We start from the raw sequence: 24,158 nt of genomic DNA, 5'->3' as shown, positions 1-24,158 counted from the left end.
TTTACATGTTGATTTCACGTGTAACTATTTAGGTGCAGTTGGTCAAATTTGGTTTAGAATTAGTAATTTTTTTTGTTTTAACAGGAATCTTTTTAGTTTATTTGTAAACTTGGAAGTGTATGAAATATAGTACTAGCTTTTTTGAAATAAGATTCTTTATTGCCTGTACTTTTAGTTGGTAGCTTACCTTTTCTGTTTTGTACTCTAAACCAGAAAGATGATGCTTGGGCATAGCACGGTCCAACATGTTATCTATCGTCAGTTGGTAAAAATACCACCATTACTTGTTTTGAACTGAGCCATTTGTCAATACTGATCATTACCTTAAAACTGTTCTCCTGGTTACCGGTTCCTTCTTCCATGGTAGTCCTTGTTGCACCTGATGTTGTTTTCATCCCAAGGAAACCAAGAAATACAAAAGCACCAAACGACAATGACACATCCTTTTGAGTTTTGAAGTGATGTAGTCTCATAACATCACCTTGCTCAACAAAATGAAATGACATACAAGCTCCAATTTGTGCCAACATAAGAAACAAATTCTGTTTTTTCACAGTTGACTTAGCTTGTTGCCTGGAAACTTTTTATCTACTATACTAACTTATTTTTCATCATATCCTCCAATAGTTTCATTGTGACATCTATACCACCCACATAAGATGATGCTGGTCTCAACATCAACGAAAGGCTGGCGTGGTTTAAAATCATACCCAAGAGGAGTAGTTAATTGAAATGACAACCGTAACTTCTGAAGTTGCTTCTCTGAGAGAAGGATACTGTTCTCCTCGACCCAAGAAAGCCTCTTTTGAGCTTCCACGCCACTGTAAAAAATAACATCAATGACTTCACTAAATCCTATATATATGGGTACTTCTAACGTCCTCTAGTAGCGTGCATGTTTCCATCCTCAGGATTGTGTAGGGCACTCTCAAAAGTAAAAATGTAACTGTCCACGCCAATATTATCGGGCAATGCATCTAAGAAATACACATCATTTTCAGGATCAAATTTGAGATCCTGACCACTGCTAGAAACATCCTTTGTACCAGAACTGAAGATCTGCTTGCTATGCCCCATTATATTGCTTTCAAAATCTTATGTTCACTGAATCTATCAATATTGAAAGTAGCACCAATCAAGGAATTTGCACTTGTAAAGACACTCAAAACTTTCAAGAACAAGTCCAAATTAAGCTCAATGATTCTCGATGTATTGAACTGTTTCCTCGATACTAATGTTCCATCCTTGACTCGCATACATATAGAAATCTGGCAACTTAGTGTAACAGCCAACACGAACTGATCCAAAAACATAACACAGTAGACCCTCAAAATACATCATTCTCTTTTTTCTACCGTCCTCAAAAGATGATATCGTCTGCAACATAACATAATAGCTACAAAAATCGAGAGCATAACCATCCCATATTACAGTTATATTCTCTTGCAACAACAATATTCAAGCAAATTATCCATGTTCACCATCCTTGTATAGTAACCATTCACCGGTGACAAAGTTGTAAGCCATTTTTGGTATTTCAAATGAATTTATAAAAAACAAATATTTGAAAATTATTCCCCAACAAAAGTTACTTTCCCTGTATCAAGTAAATTATCCAGTTTCACAAGTAGTATTCCCCTGTCCGCTAGCAAATTAACCAAATGTATGAACTAGCACCATACATTTCATTAAAGATTTCTCCCAAACTTTGATCCTTAGCTGCAACTTCTTTTTCACTTGCCATACAATTACAAACTAACATTTCGCGGACCGACTTACTTGTCACATTGCTATTGAAGCTCATGCAAGTAATTACATTAAATCCTTCGTCATGGATTGATCAATAGCACTACATTTATCCTCTCTCGTTCTGGTTGACCAAAATTCAGTTGGCCTCGCAGTTTTGTTCTTTTGAGGAAATTCAAAGAGCAGTCAAAACTGCCAAAACAGTCCGGAGGACTTTTATCAAACACCTGAACTTCATTTTCTTCATGATGAGCATATTTTTGTTATAAATGGATAATGAAGAAAATAATGATTCTACTATCAACACCCTTCAACATCACTATATGCAATTAATGTTTAGTTAATTAAGCATACAGAGTTTATTAATAATTCTCGAAAATTATACTATTATTAAGCATGCATATGTTGTTAACAATATACATCTAAATCTTGGAATTGTTTAGACCATATTTGAGTTGGCTGCAATCGAAAAGAAATTGGTCTGCAATGTATACATCTATAATATATACATAATTATATATTATTTATACAATATCGATATCGATATATATATATATATATATATATATATATATATATATATATATATATATATATATATATATATATATATATATATATATATATATATATATATATATATATATATATATATATATATATATATATATATATATATATATATATATATATATATATATATATATATATATATATATATATATATATATATATATATATATATATATATATATATATATATATATATATATATATATATATATATATATATATATATATATATATATATATATATATATATATATATATATATATATATATATATATATATATATATATATATATATATATATATATATATATATATATATATATATATATATATATATATATATATATATATATATCGATATCGATATTGTATAAATAATATATAATTATGTATATATTATAGATGTATACATTGCAGACCAATTTCTTTTCGATTGCAGCCAACTCAAATATGGTCTAAACAATTCCAAGATTTATGGTACATATGAGTAACATTATCTACTTTTGGGAAATTTTAAAAATCAAATTCCAAAAATTCAAAATCTACTACTAAAAGCTTGTTTTTGGATCAAAGTATAGCTATTGACTTCTTAATGATAATTTTGTTACATGATTATACATTATTTATACAATATCAGTATTGACATATTACATATATAAATGACCATTTTGATGAACTCTTTTTTTATACGGTACTAAGTAACCTTATCTACTTTTGTAACCTTAATCTACTTTTGTGAAATTTTAAAATCGAATTCTGAAAATTCAAAATCTACTAAAAACTTGTTTTTGGATCAAAATATAGTTATTGATTTCTTTTTAAATTATAAAACTTAGGGAAGATGCATAAGTACCCCTGAACTATGACCAAAATCTCAACAACACACCTTAACTTAATTAGGATTTTATTACCCCCTAAACTTTAAAATGAAATAACTACACCCTAAAAGCTAACGTGACATAGAGGGTTGAAGGCAAATAATGAGTGAAAAATTGGACACATGTCCTTTTTTAATTGGTAATTTTATAATTAGTTAGTACACATAATTATTGATATTAAAACTCATATATATTTTAATTATTTTTTATTTCTTTCTATTTAAAAAAATTATTTTAATTTCTTCCTCACTTTAAACTTTTTGTTTTTTTTCTTTCATTAATTTTTATCTTCACTTTTAATTATTTTTAAAAAAGTATGTGTATTTTTTTAAAAAAATAATTAATTAAAAAGTATCCTTTAATTTTAACGTTTTTTTTTTATGTTTTATTTGATTTTCTTCACTTATTTTGATATCCATTCTAGATTAACTTATTTTTAAATACGAGGCATTTGGAATTAAATTTGAAATCAAATAAAAAGAAAAGACAAAAAAATAACAAAGTAAATAAAATCAATAAAAAAATAAAAGAGAAAAAACAATGAATGAAGGAAAAAAAATAAAAAATTTAAATAAAAGGTAAAAAAATTCATAAAAAATATGCTTAATTTAAATACAAAATAAAGAAAATAAGAAGATTTAAAAAAAATAAAAACATATTTACTGACGTGATAGACGCGTGTGTACAAACACAACCAACTTACCTGGTTGAAGGTGTCATGTCAGCACAAAAGGTGCATGAAAATATGGGGAAATGAGTTCGGAGGGGGGGGGGGTAATATGACCATAATTAAGTTAAGATCTATAGCTGAGATCTCGATCATAGTTTTGAGGGTAATTATACATAGAGCCGTCAAAATGGGATTAGCCCATTGGGCCGGGCCAATCCAAATCGTTATTGGGGTAGGGTTGGGATATGATTCTTCAAGCCCATTTAAAACTAGGGCTCATAAGTCCTTGCCCCTTGAGGCTTGACCGAGGCCAGGGTTGGGGTCGATTCATGGGCCAAAACTATTTATTTAAGGGTAACTTAGAGAAATCTCACTAGTGTATGAGCTAATTACTTAGATGTATGCTATGTAATATTACGAATCTTATTAAATTTTGGTGCATCCAGATGCATGTATCTTGGGATATGTGAATTCAAAATTAGGTGTAATTTATTCTAGATACACTCTATCCAAATGGATTCGCATGTAACTAGGATACATAGACAAATCTCGTGCCCTCGCTTCCCTCCCATCTCGCCACTCTCTTATCTCGCTATCCAAATGGATTCACCATTCTCTTATCTCGCTCGCGCATCTGGGATATATCACACCAGATACACGTATCTAGTATCCTAGATACATGTTAATCACACTGGATTTTTTGCTAGTTTATTGAAACAATACCATTGATTGTCATATTTGATTTGAAATCTTTTCATTTTCTTGCTGTTATAGACTTTTAAGTTTGAAAAGAAAAAAAAAAGAAAAAAAGAAAAAAAGAAGAAGGGTGAGCCCGCCCTAGCCCATCAAATTTCTTGACTCGTGAAACTTGAGCCGGGTGGGATTGGGCTGCCCTTTTTGACAACTCTACTTATACATTATCCCTAAACTTACTACAAACTTTTATATTTCATAAAAGAAAAATGATTCATCTGTTTATGTTCCCAACCAATTCTTATTTATCCTTTTGGTCATCTAACATGAAAATATCATGAAAAGATCGTCCGTAAAATGAAAAAAAATATATTAAAGAATAGTTAGTTACTATCGTTGTTATTATTTATTTTTTCATTAGTGGATCTTCATAACTAATTATAATTTAACAAATTATAGTAACTAGTAATTGTGATATTAGTATTTTATTTTATTAAAATATCATGTTGTGATTTAGATAATGTATTATTTAGTTCACTACAAAAATGATAATTTTATGTCAAACTTATAAATATTTTTGCTAGTTTTTAGAACTTGATATAAGCCATGTTTTTATGTTTTTTTTTTTAAAGAAGTGAAATTTACTATGAGAATTAGTTAGTGCTGAATTATGTATTCTATTATTTATACTTCAAAGATGACATAAAATTAATTCATATATGGTGGAATAACTAATTTCATAAAATACCTCACAATCTACAAGACAAACATTATTTATTCCATCCTTTAAACCACACAACTCATTATAGCATAACTATGATTGATGTTTTTTCACATACTTTTATATACATTGTTAGATGTATGATTAGAGTGCGCATCAGTTGGTTCCGTTCAATATTATATATTATCGATTTTCAATGTGTGAACACGTTAAATTGATAATCAAATCAATTAGATATTTATTATCAGTTTTGACTTCTTAACCGTCTGATTTTCGATTTAATCGATAAGAAATTACTCATATAATTTTACATACACAATGTTAATAAAATAAAAATAATAGCACGAATAGAAGTGCAACACAAATTTCTATATTAATCAATTTTGTTTAAGACAAAATTGTTAAATGCGTTCTAAAGACTCATACAATAAATTGCGAAAACAACATTAATTGTTCGTCTTTCACAATCAAATATAAAATTGAGAATATAGAAGGTAACACTAATTTGTGGAGAGAAGAAAAAAGGTATTGCAATAGAAAAGCTAGTTTGTTTTGCTTACGAGTGAAATAATACTAAATTTAGAAAAATAGAATTGATAAAATGTTAAAGTCACTATTATATATTTAGAGGTAAAATAATAATTTAATATTATCTTATTGAGTTATCGGAAATCAAATTGGCAATCTAATAAAAACATTTACAAAATCGTTTAAAATTTGTTGACCTAATAATCCAATTTACATAAATCAATAGTGTTTCTAAAAAGGAAAAAATATATAAATACACATCTTATTTTACTATAGTTTCTAAAATTCTTTATCATTTTAAAAAAAATACAAAAATCTTCATCGGATACATCTTTATACTCTCGGATATATCTCTCCTATTAAGTAATGTATTATTTGTAATCTGTGAGTTATGTATCTACAAATTTAATGATGTATCCGAAATCCTATAAATAATTTTTATAATTTGAGAAAATATAGGGATAAGATGTAATTAAATGTAATTTTTACTTATAAAAATGCAAAAGCCAACAAAATATACGGAGTATTGGTCCAGGTCTGCGTCTCAACTTGTCGGGTTAAGCGACATCTCATTCCAATCAAAAGCCCCTATAAAAGCCCTAACCGGCCGGAGGCAATTGATCTTCTTTCTTCTCCGGCGATTAGCCGTTCAAAATATCTACGTCGTCGATCACCATCCCTGAACGTAACACCTCTTCTCCTGTGCTAAATTTCGACCGATAGGTTTTCAGCAAGTCCGCCTTGGGAACAGGTAAATTCGACCGTTGTATTCGAATTGAAATGGTGACTAGGTAGTCAAAGTCGACTCATTTGAATTCTGAGATGACCTGACAGTTTATTTCTTAACTGTGTTCTATTTTGCACTAATTTCGAGTTCATTTGTTTGTGGTAATGCAGAGCGGAAGCTGGCAAAAAGAGAAAAAAAAACAAGTTTTCATTATTTGTCTGGATAATGAGTTGACGTGATAATGAGTAGACTCTCATTTAGGCCACGTCCACTTGACATTCACAAGAAGTTACCTATTGTAAAATCTGTAAAGGATTTTGAAGATGATGATTCACAGTCCAATACCCGCAATCAAATCATTCGTCTCGCTGCCGAAGCGGCAGATATTGAGGTTTGCTGAAATCAAGTTTGATAATGTACTGCATTCTTGTTCCTATTTGATTGTTAATGTTGCATGGTTTGATATGTGTATGTTTAGCGTTAGTAGAACACAAAGCTCTAGAGAAATATATTTGAGTATGCAGATGAAATGACTGTTTAGGTCTTCATTTTCTTCCTCAATATTGAGAAAGATCATTCAGACATTTAGCTATTAAAAAGATGCAAAAAAATGAGCTTTGGGTTCTTCATACGTTCTGTGAAATTTTTAGCCTAGTGGTAAGTGATCTCTATTTGCTGATAATTTACTGTCAATAACCATAATAATTCAATGTTTTTGGATTTGGCGCCATGAATATCTTCTTAACTAAAGTGTATGTACGAATGTAATTTACATGCTTTGGTTAGACAAAGGGGAATTAATTGTCTTGAGAATCGCCTATGCAGAGTGTTGGGCAATGGCTTTTTGGTATTTTGTTTTCCCTATTATTGGAAGTATAATGCATACCCTGCAACTCAGTTTCTTTGTCTTGAACTAAAGTCAGATTTTTTACGACATTTATAAAAGAATGCTCAAAACAATTTTTCTTGCACAAATTCACGATAAAATAAGTCATGATGCTCAAGAAAGGTACTCTGAAGCTTGTATGACTCTGTGTTTGAGGGCTTCTATTGGTGTGGTGTACTTATCTTGTTAGCTCAAGTTGACAACTATATACTGTTAATGGTTGAACATAGAGGAGGGTTCTGGTTTTCTTAAGCAAATTAGTGAACATATCCAAAAAAAGAAAGGAGGTAATCCATTCATTATAGTACCATACTAGAGACGTTTTCCAAGTTTCTTAAGAGATGCATACTATGGACTTAGTGGTTTTTAGATTAGCTTCTGATGGTGTATGAATTGTTCCTATTTCTAATTCTTACTTGAAACTCTGTTTTCATGGGAAAATTATTTTATGTATTGTTTCCCTTTCGCTTCTGCTGGTCTCTAATTAAAATAGGAGATCATAAGTCATCAGAAGACTCCTCATTCTAGAAATGGCAGTTGTTATTGTAGTTTTAGTTTTTACTTAGGTCAGTGTTACTGATGGTTTGGTGTTATTGAATGATAAAAGTATGAGCCACCTGACAAGCATTTACTTGCTAAATGTGGTCTTCCTTCTTTCGTTTTGAATGATGAAGTGTGGACTGCTGCTTCTTTTATTTGGTGGTGTTCTTGAAGAGATGCAGATCTTTGGAATTGTAAAGTACTTGTTGTCAGAATTTTAAGGCCTTGATGGTTTTAAGACTCTGTATTTCCCCTAATCAAAGTTTTCAGGCATCTTTGGTGTGAAGGTGTTTTTGGGGAAACGTTCGTTGTGAGACACTAAGGTGCAATGTCTGATTACAACGGGTTATAATTTTCTTAATTTGTTTAACCTATTCTACTTTTGAAGCACCAGAAAACAAAGTGAAGCCATTTTTAGTTCATTCACTGAGGAATATTCCGAGAAAGTTGTCTGTGATAATTAAAGAGCTCTCCAATTGTTTCTTCCCCGGAAGTGACTAAGGCATAGCCATAAAACTGGTATATCCTAAATACTAGAAGGATAGTTTGAGATGTTAAAGGTTTGTTGCTGTGCAGTACACTCAACTTCTTTGGGAAATGGGCATCTTTTTTTAAGCGAGAGATGAAAAATTAGATGTTCAATAATCTATTTTGATTTCCTTGTATCTTAGATGCCATCAACTTACTTTCAGAAGTCTACTTATCTTTCTTTTTATCGTTTTTAAAATTTGTATCAAGAGATCTTAACATTTTTGGTTTTTGCAACATGAGGAAACTGTTCTTGCTTTAAACTCCACTGGAAGTTGTCTACTAGAATCATAGAATATTTTCGAAACTGTGAAGTTTATGGTGCAGAATAAGATGTGGAATTTAGGTTTGATATCTGGATAGGTTGTATTTGTTGCTAAATTGATTGTGCTGGAAAAATTTATTCCGTAGGTACAACACACTTCTAGCAAGAAGTTTATTCCTGAAATACCTATACCCGAGTATGTGGTGGTGGATACATATGAAAGAGATTATTCACGCACTTTTGCTCAGCCAACATCTTATATACATGCTAGAGGAGGTATGCGAAGAACATGACTAGTATTTGATTTTCTTCAAAGTTGATAGTAACTTCTGAAATATGCTGTTTATTCTTTATCTTAAAAAAGAACTTACTGAAATTTTGTTAAATTAATTATAGCCCGAGCCGAGATTGGAGAATTTGTTGAGTACGATCTTGACAATGAGGATGAAGATTGGCTTCAAGACCTAAACAGAGAGAGAAAGGCTCTTGCAGCTGAAAAGTAAAAATCTTACTGTACTCCTACATGTATATTGTGTTGTGTTCATTGTCTGTTTAATTGGTTGGTGGCAGTCTTGTTTTCATTCTTACCTCATTAATGTACTTTTGAATGATTACTGATTACTATCTGTTTCTCCTGGTAGTTGGTCTTCCTATTTTCTTGATTGCACTGTTTAATTATTTTTTTACTAGTAGTATTTACTGGATTAATTGTTGCACTTCTGTGGATATGGTGAATTCTAGTACTTGCAACTATTCATTCTGTCAAAAGAAGTAAGACGTGCTAATCTCACAAAAAAAGAGAAGAATTAAGACCTGCTAAAACCCATCCAAAGTTAATGGTTTATGGTCTTTATCTTATCTAAAACCAAAAAAAAGAAAGGATTATGGATATTTCCGGTGCAGGTTTCATTATAACTCATCGGCACTACATGTGACCACGACACCAGTGCTTAGGCAACCTAGAAATCAAAATTTAAGAAAAATAAGGATATAGAATGATTCTGCACCCAAGGGTGTGGCTTGGTGGTCAATAAAGGTTCAAATATCAGCGAAGTAAAAAACAATAGGTGATATCTTCTCATATGCCAAGCCTTGATTGGTAGAGCTACCGGTGTCGGTGTTGGTGGGAGGTAGCAGATCCCTGGTAAAATTAGTCGAGGTGCAAGCAAGTTTTCCAGGACTCCACCATCCCATTATAAAAAAAGAGGAGATAGAATGATTCCATTATATACTCATATTACAACTTCTTAAGCTATATATTAGCCAATTGAAGTGCTACATAGATAGTTGCTAATAAATCATGACTGCCCAATTTTAGGGGAAGAGCCTCTCTCTGATCTTGCCAGTGTTGTCTGAAGTGCTCCGGTGTGCTTCAATAATGGAAACCTGACTTCACTTTTGATGCTTTGAACCACATTGACGCTCAAGCCATTCTTCTGGAATCCTTACATGGCTCTGGAGGTCAAAGCTTGCGCAGGCAAAGGTGATCATAATACAGGGACATGTTATATGACATGGATGTTTAGAGCAAAAGCTCATTAATTTTTGGGATCTTCTTAGATTACCTACCTTGACCTTACCTTGATCAAGAGTCTTCTGCGTATTGTCTGACAGTCCATATTAACTAGCCCATCCATTTTCTAATCTGATTTTAACCTCATGTGAGGTACAATTTCTTATATGCCAAAAACTTGTTTGTCACTGTCTCGTTTCACTTTACTTAGTTTCATTAGCTCTAGCAGCATAGAATGCTTTCTTTCTTTAGTTTATCTTTACAAGTTCTCCTACAGTTGACTAGCTAACAGACCAGCATTTTTTTGAGCACTTCTGTTTTCCTTGTTGCTCTCCAACTCAGTCAGACTGCTATGCCCTATTCCCTCACACTGCTATCCGTCTTCATTATCTCATTTTTATTCTGTATTTTGCTTCAAATATTTTTCTTTCATCCACAGGATTTTCTCTAATTATACATTATCTTCATCTTGTTATCCAATTATATAAACCTTGTTCATGATTTGAATTTTGGATTTGCTAATTCAGACATTACTTTTTGCCTGATATAGGTTGGAGACCATTCTGCACAAATTAGAGGTTTTAGATCACAAGGCCCGAGAAAGAGCAGGAGTGATTACTCCTACTCTTAACTCACCTATCCCGGTGCTTCTAAGTTTCGATGCTTCTGTTGAGGTGAAAATGTCTCTGCTTAATATGTTTCGTTTGCTGGTCTTACTTTTGACTTTTTGTTGCTTTGTTATTTAAAAGGATCCTTTCGAGTAGTTGATACTGTTGGTTTGGTAATAAGTTTCATCTTTTTGTTGTTAATGTGGACTTTGTAGAGAACCTATGTTCATTATTTAGTTTACCTCTTACGTTAGTCTGCAAAATTACAACAGAATTCTTAGAGGCAATGTGTTGAATGATCAGAAGAAGAACCAAAACAATTTCTTTCTTTTTGTAGTCCTTCTGCTTTTGTTTCTTGACTAAGTGATCCGATGAACTAAATGATCTCAAGGGATGCATGGGAGGAATATTCAAAGGAGTCATTATGTGCTATAAGTTTTCTAGTGCCAGCTAGTGTCTCTTTTGGTTGTTTGGTCCATTGTTTTCCTGCTCTTTTATGTAATCGTGAAAAAAAGCCTTCACATAAAGCTGTTGAATTATGGATGCAATTATATTGCACAGTTGCAGAAAGTCACCGATGTTGTGGTATCCCCAATGGTTAATTGTTTTCTTCTACGGAGAACTACCAAAATCCAATGATAATTATGTGTAGCTTCTGGTCTTTGATTGAAGAAGGGTTACTTTGAGACCAAAGAGTTCGATTCTTATACATGATGGACTTCTCATACTTCCAAATATTTGGTAAGTAAAGAGACAGGTTCTAATTTTAATTAACATGAAGATTACTGTTAACTTCTAAAATTCTCAGTTAAGGACCTGAAGAGGTGATATCAGTTTTAAGACAGACATCGTGTTAAACTCAAAGGACGTAGCATGTAAAGAAAGTTTGAGATCATTGGCCTTCTTTGGCATTTTTTACTGTCAAGTTGAAATTTTCCATGTTCTGGTATGCGTTGTATCAGTTCAATAGAAAGGGACGACATCTTTTGTAGGAGATGTCTGAAAATTACTGTTTAACTGAGAAGCATCAGTCTGCAACTTATGTCTATGTATTGATTATATGCATATTTTAGGTAGGGAGGCAACATTATTTGGGGGGGGGGGGGGGGGGGGGGGGGGGGGGGGGGGGGGGGGGGGGGGGGGGGGGGGGGGGGGGGGGGGGGGGGGGGGGGGGGGGGGGGGGGGGGGGGGGGGGGGGGGGGGGGGGGGGGGGGGGGGGGGGGGGGGGGGGGGGGGGGGGGGGGGGGGGGGGGGGGGGGGGGGGGGGGGGGGGGGGGGGGGGGGGGGGGGGGGGGGGGGGGGGGGGGGGGGGGGGGGGGGGGGGGGGGGGGGGGGGGGGGGGGGGGGGGGGGGGGGGGGGGGGGGGGGGGGGGGGGGGGGGGGGGGGGGGGGGGGGGGGGGGGGGGGGGGGGGGGGGGGGGGGGGGGGGGGGGGGGGGGGGGGGGGGGGGGGGGGGGGGGGGGGGGGGGGGGGGGGGGGGGGGGGGGGGGGGGGGGGGGGGGGGGGGGGGGGGGGGGGGGGGGGGGGGGGGGGGGGGGGGGGGGGGGGGGGGGGGGGGGGGGGGGGGGGGGGGGGGGGGGGGGGGGGGGGGGGGGGGGGGGGGGGGGGGGGGGGGGGGGGGGGGGGGGGGGGGGGGGGGGGGGGGGGGGGGGGGGGGGGGGGGGGGGGGGGGGGGGGGGGGGGGGGGGGGGGGGGGGGGGGGGGGGGGGGGGGGGGGGGGGGGGGGGGGGGGGGGGGGGGGGGGGGGGGGGGGGGGGGGTTTGTTCAGTTATAAATGCATAACATGTACAAGAGCTTTCTGCTTCTTGCGTGATCTTAATTTCAGATGTCATGATTGGTTTTCTTTTGTGAGATTGATTTGCTTCTCTGAGTGTTGTAATTCAGTAGTTTTACTTATTTTCTAAAGAGAGTTGGCTTGCGTTGAGTCTAATGGTTGACCTTTCTTTCTTTCCCTGAAATCTAGGCATTGCAATCTCTAACAATCAAATATGGAATTTTCCAGTCAATTTATACTTACTGGAAAGACAAGGTACCTATTCCTCACCAATTTATGCTGTGTGATACTGTGATTTAACATCATTTTATGTTGTGTAATTTGATGAAGAAAAAGTGAATGGGATTCCAGTTGGAGGGATTATTATAGTTGGTATTGAAACTGATATTTGTATGCATACATGATACAACAGACATCTATGAAGTTCCTCTCCACTTATTCTTATACTAGCATGATCATTAATGGCCATTGTAATCAGTAAGTCTACAGATGAACCTATCCTGTCAAATTTCAGATCATGTTTGTATCAGCAGCTATACACAATAGGTGCTAATGCAATCCTTTTTGGACAAAAAATTTCAGTTTGGATCGTTTGGGATGGCTGAAACTATGTATCTTAAATGGTTGTGAACGGATATGTGGCTTCTATTAGGTAATTCATTCTGATAGAAAGAAGACCTCATTTACTGGATATATATAGTCCTAAGGATTATTGTTCAAAACATCTATTAAACAAATTGTATGGTGTTTAAGTTTAAAAAATTAAAATAAAATAGAAGTTCCAAAAAAAATTGTATGTGGTTATATGACTTGATGCAAGACTTCCTATTTTTCGATAGCTGCGGAGTCTGGGATAGCTTGTGCCTCCTATTTTCCTTCTTTTTAAAAAGAAAGAACTTCCTATTCAATTTTAAATATACTGGACTTGATATGCACGGTGATAAGTTTCTTGATATCTCAATCATTGTTCAGTTATGTACCAAAATGCAATGGACTTCAAGTGCTTGACTAATTAATTGGTGCTATGATGTTTTCTTTTTTATTATCAGCATTGCTAGATTTTTAGTAATTTGGTATGTTAAAGATGAATCTCACACATCTCTTTTTCTTGGAATTCACATTTCTTGTCTACCAGCGGGAACGGTGGCAGAAGCCTATTCTTCGGCGTTTGCAGGTCAAGTTTTAATTTCTGTATTGTAATCCAGATATAAATGATTGCATTGGGGTTACACATAGTACATATATGGTTTATCAAGCAATCTTCTTTGTGTTCCATAACTCATTAGTTTGTTCTGTAGAAAACATATGGATAAGGTTCCCTTCCCCGAATTTTCTCTGATGGTTTTATCATTTGAATTTTATTCTTCAGACAGACTCATCCAGAAGAATTAGTAAAGAGATATCTTGAGTTAGTTAGCCTCTTAAAGTCAGAGATTTCCATTTTTGAATTTATTATGTTAGTAAATAATCTAACACTCTTTTCACTGGTGATTTTTAAATCTCTTTTTGTCCTTAATAGTTTTTGAATTCGTTGTGATTTGATTGTCATGTTAGATAATATATATAATCTCTATCTGCTAGTTCAGTTACACTTCTTCTCTTGAAAATGTATACTCGGGAGCTGGATTAATAGGAATGAAGAAGGAAATAAATAGGGAATGTAGCTCCTTGAATTTACATTCTTATTAATTTCAATAAGTACCAAGAAAATTTGCATAAACCAATTTATTCCCTCTTTCTGTTTTGGCCTTCTCTTCTCTTCTACGTCTATCTGAGTTTTTCCAGTATTTAGTCTTCTTGTATGTTGAATTAATTTCCTCTTATGACAGGTATACCTCAGTGCTTGTCATTTTATTCTCAGTTTGCCTGGCTATATCAAACAACTTTACTGGTTCTCTTTGATATTTTTGGGCCTTCAAATAAGCATCAACTGAAGCCATGACCATATTCTTCTATTGATGTTGTTTTCTTTCATGACTTCATATTAATTTCAACATATCTTTCAAGCACTGAAAGAGATTTTCTGCATGTTATTTTGGGAAGTTACTCTCTTCCATTAGAAGAGAAAGCTGGACTCATATCATGCAATAATATTAATGGTGTCTAATTTTTGGCCATACTTTTAGAAGAAAATACTAAAATGTGTATCAGTGAAGCTCCTTAGAAATTAGAATTTGGTATTTTTGCTTCTTCAGCACTTAATGCTACACATTCCCTTTCTTTAATTTCCTGTCCTCATTCTTGATGATGAGTGAGATATTTCAAATAGAATGTTTTTGGTTGTTTCATATCCCTCAAAGCTAAAAGTTCCAATGTTGCATTCACTGTTCATTTTTTCTGTCTTGCTTTTTCCTGTTTAATCAATTTTTTCGTGCAAGAATTCTCACATGAAATATTGTTGCATCATCGTTCCTATTTGCACAAATTTTTTCTAACATATGACCGGTGATATCTTTCCTATTGAAAAGTTTAAGGTTCCTTTTCTTTATTTCATTTTGGTGGATTTTTGATATATGCACCCTCGTAAGAGATAATCGTATTTAGATTTGGTGTTCTGTGACTCCACCAGTTACAAGTGATTACATTCTGAGTTTCTGATTGCTTTTTCTACCTTCATTCTTGCAGCCTCCTCCACCTGTTAGTGATACCAATCCATATAATGTATTTAGGCCAAGAGAGAAGGCTCACAGACTTCACACAAGGAGGGTATGCGACTTTGGTTACTTTGATCTTAAATATTCTTGCTAAATCATCGGCCTTGATGATTAGTTGTTATGAGGCATTTATTTTACTTCCCTTTTTCTGTCATAGATGCAAAGGAGGGAAAACAATGTGCAGTCATTTGAAAAGCTTCGCCAGGTGAGTGGGGAATTACAGTTGGAGTTCTCAATTCGTTTCTTCTGCACGTGCTGACAACTAGAAAAAAAACAAATTACCAACAGGGCTTTCATTTGTGGTTGTGTTATCGTGTCCTTGCCCTGCTTATTGGCCCAGGCCACTCTTTCGTCACAGATCTTGCTCAGTATCTTTCTTAGTCTGCTCGTGACCCTTACTATCAACTTTTTGCATAACCAAGTGACTTTTCTTTATCACCCTCATTTCCTTCATTTTATGTACTTTTAGTAGTAACTATCATCCAATCCATCTTCAACTTCTGCATGAACATGCCCAGGCCACTCTTTCATCACAGATCTTGCTCAGCATCTTTCTTAGTCTGCTCGTGACCCTTACTATAAAATTTTGGCACAACCAAGTGGCCATTCTTTATCACCCTCATTTCCTCCAGTTTATGTACTTTTAGTTGTAACTATTGTCCAATCCATCTTCAACTTCTGCATGAACATGGTATTGCAACACCAAACCAGAATAATCGCGATTTTTTGTGTTTCAACCTCCCTGTTTTCCGAAATGAATTTGAACATCTTTTTAAGATGGTGGGATTTAAGTTGCAAATTGTAGGTCACTCGTACCAATGTTTTTGGTGCCTACACCTGACATCATTTGCTTATCTGAGATTAATTCTCTCAAATATAGGATGATTGTCTCGGTGATATAACAATGATGAACTAAGTTACAAAAGCTGTTACCTGACTTGATTTCCTCTAGCATGCCTCCCATATAATAGGTTAGAGGGATACTTTGCATCTCGTACAGAGGCTCTGCTAAATATTGTGTTGACTTCCTTTTTTAAATTGAATTGTATTGTATAAAATCGTATGTCTCATATTCTACAGGTTAGGCGCAGCCTTGACCAATCAAAGACCATTCTTGAGGCTCTCATTAAGGTTTGTCTTTCTGAATAACTAGTAAAACAGCCCATGTTTCACGTGGTCGTGTAAAAATATATACATTTTCCATATTAAAGAATATACTTCAATTTTTTTTCTCATCTTAAACTTGCTAATTCTCACAAATAAAATGCTTAAATTATTATTATCCATAATGAAGAAGCTAAGTTTTTACTATAAATATGAATGAATTTTAAATTTTAAATATTAGCAACAAAAAGTCATTAGGAAGACGAGCTCCTAATTAGCCTTGTAAGATGAATTTTAAATTTTGCCCCCAAAGCCTAGCTCAAGTGGCAAAAGGTGGAGGATTTGTGGCTTAGGTCGCAGGTTCAAGCCCCACACCATGCAAAGCGAAGCCCGGTATTTAAGTGGAGAAGGGTAGAGGGGCGGGCCCATTATCCACCGAGTTTAGAAGGCTGTAATTGGTCCAAAGGGCGGGTCACAGACGGATTTCTCGGTTATCAAAAAAAAAAAGAAGATGAATTTTAAATTTTTATGTTGCAACTTCTTTGTTTGGGTTAAATTGTGTTGGAATCTTATTCTTGAAAGGATGTATACCTTGTATTTGAAATAAACAAAATCAAAATACAAAAATAAAATAAAACATGAAAATTGATTAAACTATACTTGTATTTTTTCCAAATTTAAAATTAATTGAATGTTAAGAGTTATGCTCGTCTCTCACAATGACTTGTCCAATTAATCTTCTTTTCTCGATTGAATTATACATGTTTTGCTACATATGAAAAAATTTAAAAGTAAGCTTCTTTTCATTTTGGGGAGTTCTTGCTCATAAATAATGATGTGATTGTGCAATAATGATTGTAGTTAATCTGCATCATCACAAGAGCACTCTCACCATTTTAACCATGGATAATTAGCTTTCCTGATTGTTTGGACAGAGGGAAGGCATTAAGTAATAACTTTGTTCTCTTATGTAGTAACATTAAAAAATCTTCTTGAATAGCATAAGTACCACAAGTTAGAAAGAGCAAATTTTGAAATTATTAAATACTAAGTTGCTCGGACTCGGGTGCCTGAAATGGGTGCGGATCTACAGGTCAGATCCTTTATGATCTAAATTTTAATATATGGGGATACAGATCCATATTTGGATACCGGTGCGGGGATTCATCTAAAAATAATTCAAATATCTAAAATAGAGCTATAAAACCTAAATTATTAGATATTATGTGGAAAACTTGAGGAGAAAATATTGATCAAGAGGAGAATCCCGGAAGGAGATAAAAGGAAAGAGAGTGAAAATAGAAATTTATAAATACAAGGTATTTCATTTTCTTCAATTTTACCTTAGTTTTTGTTTTGATAATAGAAATAATTGAATTTGTCTAGAATTTCTCTCTCGAATTTGGTCAAAGTACCCAAAACTAGTTGCCCAGATCGGGTACGGATCCCACATCGACACCCATACCCACATCGTGTCGACATGGGTGCGGCACCAAAAGTGAAGAGTCCGAGCAACTTAGCTTAAATAAGATGAAGAAAAATAAATAGGAAACAACTAATTTATGAGAGAAAAGGTAAATGTGTTGTAAAATAAAGATAAGCAACAATTATAAGAACATATTGCATGATATGTTACAAAGTGCAGTATTTAATGAATCTAATAAGTTAACAATTTGAGGAATTACAATTTTGCATAAGTTTATATGCAAACTTTGCTGCTACCTGTCTACTTTCCTGAGTTGGTTTTATATAATTTTCTATATATTACAAATAGCAAACAATCAAACAATGTCAAAACTGCATAAGCTACTTATAAGTTTTGCAATGTACTTATTTTGGGTGGAATCGATTTCATATGATTTCTCCTATTTAAAATCTGTCTGTCTACACTACTACAACCGGTTGCTTGTGGCCTATTGCTATATCTGATACTCAAGAAGGGTGACACTTGAGGGTGACATTCTTGACTAATATGATCATTTCTTTTTGCAACAAAGTCTGTTAGTGTCTCCATTTATAGGACTACCATATGGAATGTCAAATGATTCCATTAAGACGACTATTAATTATTTAGGGGTTATGGTAATAAAAAGTTATGAAAATATGAATGAGTGGAGTAGTAATTGACACATTAAATTTTTGTACAAGAAGAAATAGAAGAAATTGTCAAAAAAAAGAAGAGAAAAAGATAAATAGGATTCTTGGCCAAAGAGAGATGCCACATCACTCTTCTTTTGCCATCTCTCTTTGGCCTAGCTTTAAATATATATGGACTGCAATGTGGAAGACTTACCAAAAAAATTTCAATGTGAAGATATGGATAGCATGTACTTTTATCGTTCTAAGCTTGTTACCACAAAATAAAGAAATTATAGACCTTTACAAAGTCTATCTCTCTGATCACCTTATCAGCAGTTTTCAACTCCTTTGATGTGATTATATGCAGAGAGAGGAGAAGAAACGAGAGGTTGTGGAGAGTGAGGTTAGTCTTCAGAGACTTCAAATGAAACACAAGGTATGTAGAGTGTGGTATTTTCTCTTTCTCCTTTGCAACTTTTATGCTTGTAATACCTACTTGCTGAAGTGATATTGCTGTTTGACAATCCACAATGAAATAACTTTTTTTGCGTCACAAGTCACAACAGGGGACAGCATTTTATGAGTATGCCTACTCTCTTTTTAATGATGATTGCTTTCTGAGTTATATGAAATTGAGTCAATTATATTACATGCTGCTATGAATCAATTCCATTTGCAGTACTGGAAAAGAACTTTTTTTTGAAACAGTACCGGAAAAGAACATTTTGTAATCCATTAAAAGTTGGTTGTGCCGAATGGGCTGGTGATAAATCATTTTGGATAGGTTAAAAGTGGAGGTAACTCTTTATGGCAAAGTACTATCTTTGATTGTGGGACAGATCTTTTTTAGCCAACTGCCATTTTGTCAACTGCCATATAGCCATGACCTCTTCAATTCAATATCTTTTAGCACCATAACTGGTTCTCAGCTCTTTGGTATAAGCTTTAAGGTCATTTTATGTGCAATGCGCTTTGATTCTGAATTAATAGCAAGTTTCTTGGTTTCCAGAATGAAATTGAGCTTTTCGAGGACACGTTGGCTCTTCCTGGATTTCCTTCCTTCCCAAGTATGTTTGGTTCAAGTGAGGAGGAATATGTTGACTCGGATGATGCTGCTATTAGCCGTCCACATGCTCAGTTTGATGTCTCGCCAAATCTTACCTTCGTTGACTCAAAGCCAGTGATGGTGTCTGCTGGAAGCATGAGGCAAGAGCGAGAGTTGAAACGACGATATGTCCCACCTGGATGGCTCCACAAATTGGTGCTTACCTACTCTTTTGATAATTCTTTTTAATCTCCTCTTTAATCATTCATAGATTCACATGAGTTACTTGTCCTTTGTATCTAAGCACGTGCTATACATTGAACATAATGCACTCATAGTACTAAACTAATTACCAGACTTTGCTCTTATTGATTTGATGTAGGATCCAAATGAGCCACTTCTCCTGTTTACTAAACCTCTTGATCCAGAAAAATTGGCAGCTGCAAGTATCACACCTCCAGGTTCTTCAATGGAAAATGGCGTAGCTGGACGCACATTCAACTCTCGTGGAAGGATTGGCCGAGGTGGCAGAATAGTGTTTGATAGATGGAACCCACTTATGCATACCCCAATTGAGTGTGCTGATGCTTTACATGTACCATTAAATTCTGCTCATCCCTGATATAATCAACCCTTCCTATGGTTCATTTGTCCATCCACATTTAAGAGGGAGAATTCGTGTTGATGATTTTCCAAGGTTTTGAGCCCTTGATGAATTTTGACGACACTAGAAAACTATCTTTTGTTGAAAGTGGTGAGGACAGCGTGTCCTTGGTTTCTTTTACTGCTGCAGGATGTATCACTCTAGTTATTTCTTATGTAGGTTAAGGAGTGAAATCATCTCTCTGCCCAGTGTTAGATTTTATGTTCAAGATGATAGGAAAATAGAGCTCTTCTTTCTTTCCTCCTTCCTCCTACCATACAGAATGTCAGGTCAATTATCAAAGTATACGCCTAACTAGAAAACGTAAGCTTCTACATTGTGAATTTAACCAACCAGTTTTGGTCGTACATTGTGAAGAACTTTCACTTTGTAATTGGATCTTCCTAGTAAGGTTAGGCCGGGCCTGTGTTGAAAATTTAAATGCAGCTGAGAGCCGGATTCTAATCAAATTATCATGTGATAATTTGTTTCTACTTTTGACACAATTTATTTAGAGAAGTTGTTAAAGAATATTGTATGTCGTAATATTAGAAATTTTGTTTCCTATTAGATGTGTTGTGCAATGTATAAAATGGGCTATCATGTGCTGCTTCAACTGAAAAAATAAATAAAAGAAAGGAGACGGGTTATTAGCATCCAGTAAGTGTAAGGCTCCGTTGTAACATTTAGAAAATTTTCAGCCGGTTGTTTCAGTAGATCTAAGAACTTTTTTGTTAATAAACTGCACACAACAGAACGTGGTTGTATTTTTCTTCTATATGGGATGGGTCCCTTTAATCTTTTAATACTCTATTCTTAATAAAATGTAAACGAATAGTTTTTTTCTTTTGGTAGGAAATGCAATAATAAGAATACATCTTTGATATATAAAAGGGAAGACGACTTAAAACACACTTTAGTCTTTACTGCTATAAAATATTATAGTGTGGATGTCCATTACATCAAGAAGTTATTTTCACTCATTATCTCCATTATTTTCCTCCATTATGAAGATTACCATAACCTCGAACTTTATAATCATTATTCTTGTAACCTTTCACTTTCATAACTTCCTCCATTATATTTATGTTAATGTCATGTTTATGACTAACTTTTTGTATGCTTCTATGTTACACTATAAATAGAGGCATAAGGGTTCATATTGTATACACTTGAAAATTTGGTGAATACTTGAAAGAAAGAAAGTTATATTGTATTGTTCCTCTTGTCTTATATTCTTCTTGTCTTCATTTTTATATTGTTCTTTTGTTCTTAAGTTTTACAACACGTTATCAACACGATTGTTCTATTATTGAAGGATTGAAGCAAAGTAAATATAAAGAAGGTAAAAATATTTGCATTTAATTTTCTTTCAGAAACAAGGTAAATTACTATATAATCTATTTTATATTTTACTTCTGATTATGCATCATTAGTTTTCTTACTATCTCAAAATCATATGAGTCCAGCAAGTTGCTTTTACTTTGAGCAAACTTTTAATTTGATCACTTATATATTTAAAAAGTAAAATTAGTTTTGTAAGTTAATAATTTGTAAAGAAATTGTTCTTTATGATCTTGTTTTATTAAAAGATAAGTTAGTGAGTTATGTGGCATGTACATAATGATTGGATTATCATTATTGGTTACTTTTGTACCTCTTTATTTTTCTTTATCTAAACATTTACTTGTTGAGTTATTAATTTATTATTTGTACTAACAAAGCTTAATTTGTGGTTATTTTAAAATGGTTAGTAAATTATGATAATCTTCATAACAATATTGTGAGGGACTATTATTAAAATGTTTTAATTTATTTTACTTGGAATAATAAGAAAAACTCTCAACTCTTGTCTCCCTATTTCTATTGCTTTCATCTTCTATATTTCTTGTCTTATTGAGAATATTTTTATTGTGTTTCTTTTGTTCTATATTTATTTGTGCATGTTAATCACAAAGTGGCAATATTTTTTTAAGGCTCAATGGTGAGTCCTATTATATTTGCTTATTATGTCATTGATTGAGGGTAAGACAAAGGATTCAAGTCCTATCGTACCAAGAGGGTAATACATCGGGTGAGAGTCCTGTTGCATCATGAAAATAAAATGTTGGGTTGGGTCCAACAAATAATGACCTAAAATGCCTTCTTATGGGTAAGATGTTGGGTTCAAGTCCCAACGTTATATAATGACGATGTAATGATGACTGAGCAAATTAATATGCTCTTGATAAAAGTCATGAAATTTGTCCAATTGATTTGCTCCATTCTCTTATGTGAATGTGGTAGCAGGATATAATGTGTCTGTAAATGACAAGTGGTTAAATGTATGAATATGAGTGTGGTAAATTATTAATGGTCAATTGTGGTCATTAAAAGGAAGAGCATTATGTGTTCTTAAGATGGTCCTTCAAATGTGAAGGTAATTTTTGGCCATCAAAGTGGTATGAAAGGTTATTGGGCACATTGGGTTGGTGCAACCCCAATTTGAAAGTTTTGTAAATCCTCCATCAAATAAAGAAATACAAAGTGGTAGTACATTTAGTACTTTTGAAGTGATGTTGAGGTGGGTCAAATAAATTTGATAATGTCAAGGTATGCTAATAAAAACTTATGGAGCATGTACAAATGGTTATGGTCATTTCTTGAAGAGAATGTGACTTGTGTTTGTATGGATAAGGACATGTTCATGTATGATTGGATAAATGCCACATCTCACCTCTACGGGAGGTTTGAGATATTGAAAAAAAAAATTATTTTGACATAAAATGATTATTTTGGTCATATACTTTGAGTACTACACAAATATTGTGGTATGTTTTATTATGAACTATTGGAGGACAAAAGAAAGAAATAATTCTTTTCTAAAAAAGTTGTGGTCATGACCAAAATAAATATTGTTGTGTGGCAACACACATTTGTCATTGGCTGTCAAGAAATAAGTCTTGCATATAATAATTTTAACCATGACAATAATAATAATTTTCTCCTTGAAGGAGATGGTCACCATAAGAATGGTGTTGTGAAATTTGTGGCAGTACACAAAATTAACTAAGAATTTCGGAAGAACTAATTTGTTACTATCCAGAAAATGAAAATAGTTCATAATATTGAGGTTGTAGTAAGTCTCAAAAGAAACTTTTTAAATTTCGGAGGAATTGAAATTTTTTTATTATATTGAGACTGTAAATTTTTGAAAGATTAAATATCTTCAGATTATTACAATCAAAAGCAAGTTATGAATATTTACATAAAAGGTTACCCACCTTTCTCTTGTTTGTTGTATACAAATATAGGCATGATGATGGAATCGCATGCAAAAAAAATAATCTAGAAGTTTACTAGAATAAATATCAGTTGGCATAATCGGTTGACCATTTCAGTTCAAATGTGATGCAAAGAATTGATAATTCATGTGGTTATATGTTGAAGAAATAAAAGATTCTTCAAGAATTCTCATGTGTTGCTTGTTCTCATGATAAAATGATCATTGTACCAGTTAAGGTTGAGATTGTATCCCCTGAAATTATTTGGAACATATAAAAAAGTGAATATGGGCCCGTTCACCTGCCATGTGGACCGCTTACTATTATGATTTAATAGATGCGTCAATGGTATGGTCATATGTGCATTTGTATCAATTTACAAATTGATTTTTGTAAGGTTGTTTGCTCAAATTGTTAAATTAAGAGCACAGTTCCAAACTATAAAATTATGTTGATAATATTGATTGGTTTAGCAGAAATTGTTTGCCTCCAATTATAGCTAGACCATTGATTATGAGAACAAATCTCTCAAATAAAATTTGCTATGAGATGAGTTTATTTAACATTGTATGCATCAATTGGTTCAAGGTCAGGAACCAAATAATTTCCATCTAAAAATTTGATGTGTGCACATATGATTTTATTGCCACCACGCACAAAGATGGATCCCCAAAATGAGGTTGGGGGGTAAATGTTAGATTTCCTAACATTAGGGGGAG

The 24,158-nt window shown here is 34.2% G+C and overlaps 1 protein-coding gene across 1 annotated transcript; it reads left to right on the top strand.

Annotated features, from left to right (window-relative positions):
• Positions 1 to 6,325: 6,325 nt before the first annotated feature.
• On the top strand, positions 6,326 to 20,436 carry LOC102604592 (uncharacterized). The gene is made up of 13 exons (XM_006363424.2): positions 6,326 to 6,561; positions 6,708 to 6,928; positions 8,903 to 9,032; positions 9,153 to 9,255; positions 10,820 to 10,943; positions 12,841 to 12,906; positions 13,787 to 13,825; positions 15,277 to 15,357; positions 15,463 to 15,510; positions 16,386 to 16,436; positions 18,856 to 18,924; positions 19,498 to 19,749; positions 19,916 to 20,436. The coding sequence occupies exons 2-13, from the start codon at positions 6,779 to 6,781 to the stop codon at positions 20,153 to 20,155; spliced, it is 1,353 nt and encodes a 450-aa protein (XP_006363486.1). The 5' UTR covers positions 6,326 to 6,561; positions 6,708 to 6,778; the 3' UTR covers positions 20,156 to 20,436.
• Positions 20,437 to 24,158: the final 3,722 nt, after the last annotated feature.

This window comes from Solanum tuberosum, unplaced genomic scaffold (assembly GCF_000226075.1).
Source record: "Solanum tuberosum cultivar DM 1-3 516 R44 unplaced genomic scaffold, SolTub_3.0 scf00442, whole genome shotgun sequence".
Classification (NCBI taxonomy): domain Eukaryota; kingdom Viridiplantae; phylum Streptophyta; class Magnoliopsida; order Solanales; family Solanaceae; genus Solanum; species Solanum tuberosum.
This window is presented reverse-complemented; position numbering and strand designations above follow the sequence as displayed.

Bases quoted from the DNA above. Each gene is read 5' to 3' on its own strand.
- LOC102604592 (XM_006363424.2), top strand. From the start codon at position 6,779: ATGAGTAGACTCTCATTTAGGCCACGTCCACTTGACATTCACAAGAAG. The intron at 9,256-10,819 runs GTAAAAATCTTA...TGCCTGATATAG, and splicing joins AAGGCTCTTGCAGCTGAAAA to GTTGGAGACCATTCTGCACA. The intron at 13,826-15,276 runs GTCAAGTTTTAA...TCATTCTTGCAG, and splicing joins CTATTCTTCGGCGTTTGCAG to CCTCCTCCACCTGTTAGTGA.